The sequence below is a fragment of the Vanellus vanellus genome, assembly GCF_965231255.1.
Source record: "Vanellus vanellus genome assembly, chromosome: Z".
Classification (NCBI taxonomy): domain Eukaryota; kingdom Metazoa; phylum Chordata; class Aves; order Charadriiformes; family Charadriidae; genus Vanellus; species Vanellus vanellus.
Window position 1 is genome coordinate 57,495,113 of NC_138908.1, and position 13,346 is coordinate 57,508,458.

The following is a 13,346-nucleotide window of genomic DNA, read 5'->3' on the forward strand; positions in this document are numbered from 1 at the left end:
CAGTCCCATCTAGGGTCCCCCAGGTCCCCAGTAGCTGATTTGGCCTAAACCACAACACACATACATATCTTTTCCTCTGTAAAGCAACAAGCAGTTCTGAGTCATAGCAAGTGTTGTGCTGTAAAGCTATGCAATTTGCAGCCAGCCTAAGGGTTAACAGTCTAACTTTAACATTGAGGTTTAGTTAAGCACAGATAATTTTATGACATAATTACTCTATTGCTAAAGAATCTGCTACCTGGGCAACACATTGCCCTTCCTATGCTTGGTGAAACTGGAACATTTGGAAAAGCTGTCACAGATTCAAAGTTCAGAGCTTTAAGAGTTCAAAGATAATAAAGCATTAGATTTTTGAAGCTGTGACAATACTTCCAAATTTTTACTTGGGCCAATGCTGGAAATCTGAGCTGTGCTACAAACTTCTATCTTTAATTAGTGTAACCTTTATATTTTTATTCTAGTGGCTAGTAATCTCAGCTTGTACATTTCACCTTTCGGATCAGTGGCTCCCTGTATTTATGGTAATTATAATTTGGAGAATTTCTAGCTTTTTCATTGCATAGGTGACAGACAGGAGGAGGTAAATTCTTCCTTGCGCACATAGTTATTCGTAATGTAACTTTAAATTTAAAAAATGTAGTAAAAAAAAAATTATTTCCCATTCTACTGTTTTATTTAGTACTTCATTAGCTGAAAATAAAATTTTGGAAAGCTAGTAAATTATACGAAGGGCCTCGCCCTCTCCCATCCTCCCACCCTGGCAACTCCCAAAGCTGTTCTTTTGATGTATGCATTCAAAATAGCCATTTATCTTTTGAAGTGCCATCTTACAGAGCTGGGGAAAAGGTTTGTGTTTTTTTTTTTTATTGGTTGCTGTTTGTTTTGTTTTAAAGGGAAATAAAACCTTATTTAGGAAAAAAATACTTTATTTTTCAAAAACATGTTTAGATAGATTGCAACAAGAACAAAGTACAGAACAAAAATGACTCACACCGCCTGCAATAGTTAATAAAACACTAATCAAATACCTAACTTTTTGTCAAAGTCCTTTTGGGTCCAATATACATTTTTCATATTACAGAGGTAATGCCCACTTTATAGTGGCATCAAATAAAGCTTGTATGATCGTTACAACACAGTCACTAGTATTTACTCTCTCTATATATACCATCTTTTGACATAGTTTTATTTTACTCCAGACACACTGAATGTAGTTTGAAGTAAAATATAAATTTCTTTCCTCGTGTCAGGAGTTCAGCATTAACTTCAGCAGGTTTGCCTGGAATCTACCAAAGGCCTTTGTTGGGTAAACATTTATATCCTGGTAGAAACTTTTTGTACCTGTCAATCCAAGCAGTGCCCATACACCATTATACCCTCTTTCAAAAGGGAGCAGCTGCCCAAAATGTGATGGCATAACTGAATATATTTTTCTCCCTCAAAGCCTACAGCTTTTTTTGCTACCTTTCACAACTAATTGTGAACTGTAGTGTGTGGCATGCCAAACAACCCTAAAAACACTATATGTGATAAGTCAAAACTGTCAAGGGCGTTTCTCCTCCCATGCCCATCTTTGCAGAGGAGAAGAAAACAAGTCAGTAGAGGCTGTGTTCTCTTCTGCAGTATTCCAACATTAAGGAAAATTAAAAGACAAATATTTTTTTTCTTCCTGTGAAACTGTAATCTAGTCAGCATAAGCAGGAGTGAAGCATTTGACAAATACTATACGCATGCAATGTATAAACAAAAAATTATCATCACACCTTTACTTCTATTTCCATGCCAATATTGTCTCTGCAATTACCTCAAGAATCTAATGTTTCTGTTGTGATCATTTCTTTTGCACTGCAAAGCTCGTCTTGATCCATCTTGTTTTTCTGTCTCTACCTAAACCTTTCAGAAAAATCTAAGAGTGAAGTATGTAGATAAACAAAACTAGAGCACCCACTGCATTAAGGCTTGAGGGCAAAGGGATGTAAGAGGCACTTGTGCCCCTTTGCAGTGGAATACAGTGCAAAGAGCCCCAAGCCAGCTGACTCCAGCCAGCCATTCCCTGCAGCACAGAATACTGGCATTGCATTTATAAACAGCACAGGTCTAAACAGCATAAAGGCAGCTTTATTGTTTACATGCAACAGGCTTGGGTACCTCTGCACTGGAATCGTCACTGGTTTCCCTGTGCCAGAATAAGCACAAGGCAAGGCAGATTTTATCAGATCTTTCCAGTGTTTTCTGTCATCCCATTTCATGAAGTCTGCAGGTGCTTCTTATCTTATAGTTTTGCTAAGGTTGGAAAATCCAATGCCAACACACGTCATTAAGACTTTCTCCCCACCCATGTGCTCTTCCTCAGGGGTCTTTGTTTCAATTTTAAACATGATCTGGAAGAAGCTTCTCAGGTGTCGGAGAAACTCAATTCTGAGGAAGAGAAAACAACAGAGTTTAAGAAACAAGAGAGAAAGTCCATTACCAGTATGTACTAACGCTGATTCCAGCAACAACAATAGTGAATAAACCATGAAAATATTGTTTAGTACAGAGAAACAAGCCTACAGGCTCCAAACATTCTTCTCTCTTGTGCTGCAGAAGTGGTTAGTGACCCCTGCTGAAACCAGTGCACTCTCTGTGTGAGCAAAGAGAGGAGGAATGCTGGGTAACATAGCAAGATGAAATGGCAAGGGAAGAAGAAAGAAAGGAGAAAGAAGAGGTGTAGCCAGGCAAGGTCACTTACTCATGATGTTGAGTACTAACCTGTGGCACTTCCCCCCCTGCAATGTTTAAAGCAGAAATAAAAGATAAACAGGGGCAGGCAAGAGGCAGGCCTTGGGTGCACGCTTCAAAACCAGAGACATCAGATCCTAAAGCGCATATTCAATTTGTATTACTAACTTGTCCACTTCTTAGTTAAATGTTTCATTAGGATCACATTCAAACTCAGAATTCTTCCTGTTTTCTCTCCTGATTTTCAGGAAAAAAAAACAAACAAACTTTACTTTCATCATTTTAGAATGAGAGGCATGAAGAGACTAAACAGGCACAGTGCTCCTGAACACACACTGACTGAAGGGTGACAGGAAAAACTACTGAAAAGTATAAAAAAAGAACAAAAATAAAAACAGCCAGGAAAACATTCCTAGTGGCTTCCCCGAAACAGGGAACAAGCAATTACACCAAAAGGCTACAAATATAAAACTGGTAATTGCCCCTGACAGAAGTCTGGTTTCTTGCAGTCATGGCCACAAGCGAGTCTGCAGTCTTGAACTAAGGTTTAGACTCCTGCAGCAATTGGTATGTGCCCTTCTTAGGTTAAGTCTAACCTTTAAAGAAAGGGAATGTGCACATCCAGTCCACACATTTGTTTGGCTGGCAATCTGGAAAAAGCCCCTGCTCTGCATACTGAGAGCATAATCGCCAGCTAATCACACTTACATCATTACACCAAATCAAGAGAAAGTACCCACAAAATGGGAAGCAGGAGACCTACAGGGTAGGACTGTCCCCAGTGCAACATCAGGAGGCTTCTGAAAGCCTCCTGGCAGCTCCTATTCACAGAAATTGTGATTAAGCACAACAAGAGTTGCAGGAGCAAGAGCTGCCTTATCCACCTCAGCTGGGCATGCTGCTGCTCCTGCACTCCAGTACCTGTGTGGGGAGAGGAGGGAAACAGCAGGAGTCAGACAAGGAGAGGCTGCTGTTACCCACATTGGTCTGTGCTTAGCAAGATCTCACAGTTATTTCGGGGGCAGCCAGCTGGATGCCTCTGCAGGGTGAACACAGGCACACGGCTCCCCATGCTATGTACACCTTTCTACTTCATCCTCCTGGGCTGGTACCTTGCCTCAGCACAGGCACCAGTGCTCTTATCTCTCAAATGGATTAACAGCTGAAGGAACAAACTGAAAAGCGCCTTTTCTTCCACGCCTCCCCAAGTACAAGGTGTCTGGTTCCTGCTAAAATAGGCAAATGGGCATACGCTGGCACCAATGCTTCAGTAAAGCTGACAGACAACAAGCTCTGTACCAGTCTCCTCCCTAGCTGGGTCCTCTTCCCGAGCTCTGGCAGTGTAACAAGAAAGCAGCCAAGCCCAAAACAGCAGGAGCGGCGTGCTGAACTGCAACGAGGGCACAGAATGAACTGTACAAATGCCAGGGGCAGCGTGGAGCCAGAGGCTCGGGGAAAAATCCCAAAGGCTGATCCACAAACTCTGCAACATGTTGGTGGGATCAATTCAGTCTGTACCTCTCTGCACATACAGGGACCACCATGCTAGTCTTACCTCTTCTCCCTTTTGAATAAAGGCAGAGTGACAAAAAGCAAGAGAGCTTTGCCACAGTCCCCTCATACAGAGGAAAGTTTCACAGGAGTGGGAGCGGAGACTGCCTGGGGATGTTGGGGGAGAATTTAGGAGCAGCAAGAGGACAGCTCTGTCTTGCAGCAGTAGAAGCACAAGTGGTAAGAGCCCTGGAAATAGGAGATAAAGAGCAGGGAAAGGCAAGGGTATGTGACAGAAGTGCAGCAGAAAGCAGGTTTATATTAGCACCTGGCTGATACGGGTTGTGTGTGGGAAGGATTGCAACTCAAATCATAGTGAGGCTGCACCAAACATACACACACAGACTGGGAGGGGGTTAGAGATACAGAGAAGTTATTTTGCTGGAAATTTAGCCTGTGGTCAGGCAAGTAGAAGGCAGAACTGAACGCTTTTCCTTAGGCCCAGGTACAGCTACACGAGCTACACAAGGGGCCAGCTGTTTTTAAATAAAAAAACATTGTATTACCAAGGGAAAAACAAGACAAAAAAAGGTCTCTTTGTCTAAGTGCTGTCTTTCCCCAGAAGCCTGCTAAGCAACACCAAAAAGTACACAACCACTTCACGTGTCTTAGCTCGCTGTCAGGGCAAAGCGACCACCTTGCAGATGAGTGCGAGAGAAGACCTGTGCCTCAGCAATGCCTTCTTGGCACGACTACCCTGAGAACAGTGCAGGGCACAGCCTGGCAGCCCCGGTACTGCTCCCCACCAGGGACCCTACGCCGCCAGTGCCCGGGGTGGGTCCAGTGCAAGCCAGCCCTGACCTGCAGCTGCTGTCCACCACCACTCTCCTTCATGTACCCCTGGCCGATGCCAGTTCACCTGCAGGCAGTTTAGCCTGTTCTGCACGACTGATCTCTGAGAGCGAGGTGGCAACACGGCCAGCACCCTGCATTTGATTTTAAGCTCAGCTTGACAGAGAGGCGCTTACTTCTGTGAAATCCGGAGCATAAGATGAGAGAAGGGAATCCAGATGGCTGCAGGCCAAAGTGGCCTTCTTGCGACTGGTGTCCCCAGCACCTCTCAGGATAGCCCTGCTCATGGTGTTGCCCACCCCCCTTCCCACCGCCCCATGCCATTAGCAGGGGCCAAGGATGTTTCCCATGGAAATACCCAAATTTGGGAGACACTGCCTTATTCTGACAGACACATTCCAAAGCACCACGTCCCCACATGGTGCCCTCATCCACCAGCTGAACTGTCACATTCATGCTACATTGTGCTAGACAGGGAAGCCAATCTAGCATAACATGGCTTATAAATAGCTTCGGATTCTGCAGGGTGAAGGTGTTGAATGCAGAGATGTCACAGCCGCAGGAGAGAAAAGAAGGGACAATGAAGTGGAACGTGACTGTACTGCAGTTTACTTCAAAAGCCTGCGCATTCGATGAGTAGCTCGGGAGCCAAGTTTCCCAGCCCTTTATGATCTGCCTTAGTGAGGGCACGGGGGTGCTGCAGACAAAGCTGCGTGATCTCTGAATAGATCCTTGTAGGACTGATGAGTCACAGGTTCTCACAGAATCACAGATTTTGTGATCTCATGTGACACACACTGCTTCAGGATCTCCACTCCAGACCTTCATCCCTGTCGCATACTCCTAGCTTGGAAGAAGTGACGATCCACCAATTTGAAATCAGCCTGTTTACAAAATAAACTAGTGTGCTTGCCTGATTTTCATAGCATAAAAAAAAAAAAAGACAAAAAAAAAGACTGGACAATAACAACTGATTTGTTTGTTTCACATGCTTAACTGTACACTTCAAACACTGATATCTACTCTTTGTAAGCCCTTCACATGTCTACTTACTTTACAGTGGATTAATTTACCCCTGTGCCACAGGAGGCTTCCCTGTCTTCTGCTCAAAATCTGATGAATGTTGTTTCAAAGATACCAGGGGTTGAGAATAGCAGTTAGGCAACTTCTAGCTCTCATGTGATGGCACCACCATTCTTCAGTTATCACAGTACTGTACCTTTCATGTATACAGCACCGGTACCATGATAACCGAAAAAGGACAGTTCATAGCCTTTTGTTATTTGATGCCATTGTCAGATAAACAACCCTCCCTCCATTTGATTAAAGGAAAACTGCTCAGTGTCCAGGAATAACTGTGATCTAGTTGATCACTTGTCAGTCTGATAGAGTAAATGAAATTTTTGATACTGGATGCCCTTCCCCTAACCTGTGTGCTGCAACTAGCAATGTAAGAAATATAGTCTTTTTCTATCCTCTGAACCACTACCAGCCGCAGACAAAACTTTAATAAAAATTGAGTCTGAATGACTAGACAGAAGTCCACTGCCTGACAGGGCTAAAGCTTTGAGGTTGCACACAGCTCCATTAATTGAACTCGTAAGCTGTTTCCTACAGACAATCACGGCTTTAGCGTTTGGCTAGCCATTTGAAACATGCCATTTAATGCCACAGCTCAGAGAGAACACTAGGAAAACACAGTACTGTATGCCAGGCAACAAAAAGCACACTGAAGTACACACACAATCCAAGACAAAGAACCAACAAAAAACCTCATCTCTGCAATTCTCAGAACGCGCAATAATATAGAACAGTAAGGGAATCATCTTCTAACGTGTAGAAATAAGCACTAGGTAACTTCCACCACCTGTCTCATTTGAAGATGGGTACAAGTTGTTCTATTCATAGCCACAGGAAAAGTTTTCCCTATACAAAAAATAGCTATGCAATAAAACCAGTGAATTAAACAGGACTGGGTAATTAAACTGAACACAACAACTTACGTGTATGGAGACAGAGGTCCTAACAGGACTTTGGAAACATCCCGTTGTCCAAGGGTCATGAGGAGCAGAGCAAGGCTCTGATTTGTTGAATCTACACAGCCTCCCTGCAAACCAAAATGTTTTAATAATTAATCTCTGTACAAACCAGAAATTGGGATGGGAGGAGAGTAATGAAGGAGACAGATACACTTAAAAGGCTGAATTACCGCTTCCAATTTTCAAGGGCCAAAAAGATAAAAATCTAGATTTTGTAACAATAACAAATTAATTTCACATGGCAGGCTGGGAAAGGAACAGAACTAAACCAAAACCCAGTAACAAGGTCACATTAAAGATCCCTCCCATCTCTCCCAACCTGTTCTCTTCTAACAGCACATAATGTAAGCACTGAAGAATTCCTTTGCAATAAATTGAAAATAGGTATTAATTCTAGTTCATGTGCATTTGAAGATACCATGAATTGTAGCACCTTATGGTAACTATGAAGTTACATTCAGACAAATAGTTCAGCATTAACAGGTGCAAAACAGCAACTTAGAAGTTGTTTCACACACATCCACCTAAGCACTTGCGGCTAACTTTTGTGGTTAAAGGTAAAACACTTTCCTCCCCTTACTTGAAATTGGAAGATTTTGTTTTATTGCTATGTGAAAGAGCCATGCATAAAATTATGTATAACTACACATACTTTTGTACATATTTGACTGTAATAAGTCATACATGCATGGTAAATTGCTTTGTATGTGGAAGGTGTTAACTATGATGCACATGCAAGTTAGAATTGGAAGGGTTTATTTACAAAGCTTGAACATGAGTTAAAAGGGATACTTTCAGTCAAGACTGCTGTAGAGAGAATTTACCAACTATTACTATGCAAACACATTGAAAATAGAAAAAATATCTGGCATAACATTATTTTGGACTGTCCTCATATTCATCCTGATCCACAGCCATATGAAATCAGTGAACAGTTTCCTGCTGGATCAGGCCTAATGCTAAGCCCTCTGAATAGGCTCTCTAGAGAGAGCAAAACTAAAAATTCATCCTTTTGAAACCAAATTCTCTAATGAGGTAAACTGACCTTTGTGGGCAAGGAGTAACCTGTCATCATTTCAAGACATAACACCATCCAAAAAGGCAAGGGAGGGGCAAAATAAGTTTTGGACTATGTAGATTATGAAAACACAAAGATGTGACAACCTCAGCACATTTACTCAGTGAGAGGGCAGAAAGGAGGACCTTTCCAAGGAGAGTTACTGAAGGTTTAATTCTCAAGATGGCCCTGCTTCAGTGTGACAAGTCTCAGCTCTGTTCTTCTGGAACAAGCCTCTGCACTTTGTGCAACTAATGATACACCACAACGAAGGAAGTACCTTTATTATGTGCAGTACTGTGACCTAACTCCTAGCAGCATGCTTTTACAGCAGCCCTTGCCCTTTTAGCTGCATGGACCTGCCATGCCAAAGTGAAGTTCACGCATTCAACCTAATGTCCTCTGTGGGACTGATAAATATTGTGCTTTGTCTTGAGCAAATGGCGTACCTGCAGAACTTGCTGGTGCAATCTAGAGCCACAGCTCTCACCAGCTGTATTTGCCAATCTGAGCCATGTACAAGAAGTAGATGAGAGTTCAGTAATGAGTATACCTGACACAGGACTTCCTGTATTTGTAGTTCCATTAACAATTCTTTATCACTTGGATGAAAACATTACATTTTCTGAGCTTGTTTTTGTTTTTCTAAAGCTGAAAAAATTATACAACATCTATTTTTATGACCATATTTATACAAAAGCTTCAAGCAGCATGGAGACAACCACATCCTAAACGATATAGCAAAACATGATGCATCCATCATGTCCCAGCTGCTTACATAAGCTCTCTTGCTGCAGTGAGTCAGTCATCCCCACTATTGTTGTGCATTAGCAATGTGCTGTTATGCCCATTCTCACATAGGCAGTTGCCAGAAGGGAAATTAAGTGATTTGCTTGTAATCTAATGATGACAGAACAGTAACTTGTGCCAAATGAAGGACATACTGCTCCCAAGAAGGCCAACTTTTTTCTCTCAATCCACCTGCCACTTACTCAAGAGTCCAAAATAAAAAACAACCCTCCCACGAGAAATGGGATGGGCAAAGTCAGAGAGCCAAAGTACTGACATTTGTTCCAAAATAGCTGGCACTTGTTACCAACCTAGGATGCAGCTTCTAGTCCATATTAATTCAGTTTATGGCAGTTTCTCCATTATTGTTTCTATTGACGACAGAACCAGATCCAGCTGGACATGACAATTAGAGACAGATCACTTAAAATCCCATCCATTTTGAAATGTTGTTATACAAATACCACAGCTGACATGCAATACAAATATCACAACTCTGGGTATTGGACAACAGTGTTTCAAGCAGGATTATTTTTCTCAGCTTGACCCCAGCTTTGATTTAGTTTTGGTTAATTTTAGCATACACACAATTTTCTCCCTTGCCTATGTGTTACATATTTGCATGCCTCAATAATTTGTAATGTAACGAACAGAGGGTCTTTTTGGTTTCTTTCTTTGTTTGTTTGTTTTAGAAGAATGGAGCAAAGCCTTGTCACACTGAAGAAGGGCCATCTTGAAAATTAAGCCTTTACTGAAATGCTTCACTCACTTTAGCTCTAGTTAAATAAAACAAACAGCTTTACCCTTCCTGCCCCCCCAAGCACCCCTAACAACTCAACCTTTTTTCATTGAAAAGCTCAGTCTTAAATAGGTATTGCATCCTCCCCTATTTCTCATGATCCACAAGGAATATAAATATTCAGTCATTTTACAGTTCTTCCAGGCCTCACCATTCTGCCAATCACCTGCTATATAAAGCTCCCATAACTAATGCCTTTCAAAGACAAGAGGAAAATCTTTATTGGCCTTCTACAATTAAGCTTAGGTAAGAACTGCATACGGATTTGTAAAGACAATGCCAGCCAGTCACTCCATGCCCCCTTTTCCAGGGTCACTGTAATTAGCGCTGTGCCACTTATTATTAGTCAATTAGCTCTGACATCTTTCCATCAACAAGTGTACATAAAAAAGATCCACTGATTCCAAGAATCACATGCGACCTTTCTTTTTTTTTTTTTTTTTTGAAGGCTGAGTAAAAGGGATTGTTTAGCACTTAACATAGCAAGACTCAAATGCTTAGATTTCCTAGGTGGTAAAGTTCACATAAGAGCAAGCATTAAGCAAGCCCTTTAAGAGATGTCCCTGGGCCCCTTTAAACAGTAATGAACTCCAGCAGATTTGCAGGTGACCCCGACAGCTAAAACCCTTCTACAGAGAATTATCTCCAATGCTCCCAGGATGCTCTTTTCTGGTCAACCCTCCCTGGCTCCTGCAGCACAGTACCTACAGGCAAACACATGGATGGAGACACAATCTCATAAAGAGAGGATCTAAACATAGGGAGATAAATTCTCCCTTGAGCCCTGTATTCAGTGAGTAGCTGGTGTAAAGAGAGTGGGACTTAAAGAGTGCCTGTTCAGAGCAACCTATTCTTGCCCCATGCAGATTTCCAAAATTTTTGCTGTTTCACCAGACACCTTATCTAGGCAAAGAAACTTAAAAAAAAAAAATAATAGCATCTTCAAACTAAGCAAACATTGCATGCTTTGCAACATGTTTTTATATCCTCTTTGAGGTCAACACCAGATCAAACTGACCTAAGCTCAAAAAAAACCAACCCAAATCTCCTCCCCCAAAACACAGTAAGTAAGCACTAGCCAGGAATTTGGAAAGATGGGTTGTGTGAGCATGTGTGTCATACATAAATTCAAGTGCGCATTCCGAAAACTACAGAACAAACCCCATCGTATTGCCCATGACAAAGCGAGCAGGGAATTAATGAAGACTGAATAAGGTCTGAGCACTCCAGTGGATACTGGAGCTTGACACAATAGCCAAAAATGCTAACAAATAGGAACTTCCACTGTGTGCTGCTGCAGTGGAGGACCGCAAGCAGTCTGTATGCTGCCGAGCACTTGTCAGTCACTCTTGGACTGAAGCGACCCATGCATAAAAGCCTTCCAGGAGCACCGGCGGTACCATAGCAGGCCACAGCTAACAACCTCACTTACCCAGAATCTGAGCTTCAAAGACATTGAAACCTCATGGCCTATCAGTGTATCTCATTCAAAAACTTGCCTGACCCTGTTTCCTCCTCAAATGCTCTCCTTCTGTTGTCCTGAGATCCTCACTATCCTGGTGCTTTGCAGAATTTAACTCATCTCACTCAAATGGCTGCAGTACACTAAAGAAGAAAATTACCTGGTTCAGGCCATTCCAGCCCTCTTCATTTCGGAAGTTCTCTAACATCCATTTCTGAAGAAAGTACAATACCTGGACAAATTCCCTCACTAGTTTCAATCTGTCAAGTGCTCTATGTTTTCAAATGAAAACAAAAATACCTATTGCTGGTGATAAAAGCATGTGGAAATTGGATTTTTGATACCTCCAATCATCTGACTACCTAAAGGTGTTTTCCAAGAGATTTACACACAGCAACAAATGTACCAAATTTTAGGTTGGTTGGTTTTTTGGATTTTTTTTTTTTTGGGGGGGGGGGGGAGGAAGTGGAAAGATTTTACAATTCACCTTTTGAACAAAAATAGCTAGCTATCACTAGGTAATTGTAGAAACAGACAGATATTTTAGTCACTAGTTGTGATTGCATTCTCCATGCATGCTGGACTTTCAAATGCAAGGGGTCTGGACTTCTACCCAGGTCTTCCTTCTACCCAGGAAGAATATTTGTTTGTGGCGTTCCTATGAGATAAGAATCCTGAGCTAGAAAGGGAAAGTCCTCTAGCAACAAGGTGCATATACTGAATAAACAAAGACAAAATATTAATGGTAGACTGAAACAAGGGGGCAAGTTGGTAATTCAGACAGATGAAGGGTATGCAGCAGGGAAAGGAAAAGGTAACATGGGCACAGACGAACAATCTACTACAGGCATGGATGTGATTTATGAGGCTATGGGTATTTTTAAAATTGACTACATTAACTGAGACAGATCTCATTAATGGCATATTTAATACTTTGCAAAGTCCTATCAAGTTATTCCAGTTCAGAGCAATCACTTTTTTTAAAACAGTGAGTACAATTTGTAGATGACTGCCTCCTAAAGGCCAAATGTGTTTTGTCAATACTAATAGCTACTTATTTAACATTTGTGGAGATGCACAACAAAAGCAGGTACGTTCTTTAATAAATCAGAAACTCACTACGATGCTAATTGCCAAATCATTTGTAAGACTGAAAGCTGGTCATTCACTAAAAGTTTCACCACAAATGAAAAAAATTTTAATACAAGAAAAAATTACACTGCAGAAGACTGAGATGCACTTAAGATTCCTGTCCAAACACTGTCCTAGCTCCTTTCCAACAAATCATTCAGCCAATTCCTCATGCAACCAACAGATCTCAGCACAGTTGACTTTGTCATCATCACCATTAAGCAGCCACCATTGAGGCTAGCTGCCTTTTTTTTCCCCCCCCTTTTTCTTCCTCATATGTTCTCCCACTCATAATGCCCCATTTCAACCACTAGTTTAAGAGCATCGACTCTATTACTCCTCCAACTAAATATTAAAAAAGGTAAACTATGAAAAAAACGTTATCAGTGAAACCAACTGAATTCTGCTGAAGACAGAAAGCAACAAAAGAAAAATCTGCCACTGCTATGATTCATATTAACATCTCCTGGACATGGGAAATAACATGGCCCAGTAAGTCATTACACTGCTAACGGAACCCATTAAAACCACTCCTTACCTGGATGAAGACACTGGTAGCATCACATCCTTTCTCTGTTTGGATCTGAGCCCGTCTGAGGCTGCCCCCAAACCACCTCTTCCTTTACCAATATGTTATTACCTCCTTTCCCTACAGCTGCACACAGAAAAACATATTGGCCACTTACCCTGTAGACCTCCTCAAGCAACAGCTTAGCACAATTCTGGCCAAGTTCCTCGGGAAGCACAGCTGCTCCCTGGCCCTGAGGGTTTGAGGCTAGTTCAGCACTGAGAATAGTGCCGTTGATGGTTTCTGCAGTAAGGCACATGCCAAAACCTGGTGATCTGAAAGAAAGGGAAAAAGTACATTTGGTTTAGGGCAAAAATAGAGTAATGAACCAAGAACTACTCCCAGCCAACCTCCTTGTCAAGTCAACAAACAGCTCTGCTCACAGGACAATACTGGGAATCTGAACTTGCTGACAAATCTCCTGTTCTATACATTTG

The 13,346-nt window shown here is 41.8% G+C and overlaps 1 protein-coding gene across 1 annotated transcript in view; it reads right to left on the reverse strand.

Moving 5' to 3' along the window:
• Positions 1 to 877: 877 nt before the first annotated feature.
• The window catches only part of RCL1 (RNA terminal phosphate cyclase like 1), a gene marked incomplete at its 5' end in the record, with an annotated part of 31,160 nt that continues 18,691 nt past the window's right edge, over positions 878 to 13,346 (reverse strand). Inside the window, 3 exons of the mRNA XM_082497216.1 lie at positions 878 to 2,418; positions 7,068 to 7,171; positions 13,028 to 13,184. Coding sequence (XP_082353342.1) covers positions 2,268 to 2,418; positions 7,068 to 7,171; positions 13,028 to 13,184 — 412 coding nt within the window. The 3' untranslated portion in view covers positions 878 to 2,267. The remainder of the gene's footprint in view (positions 2,419 to 7,067; positions 7,172 to 13,027; positions 13,185 to 13,346) is intronic.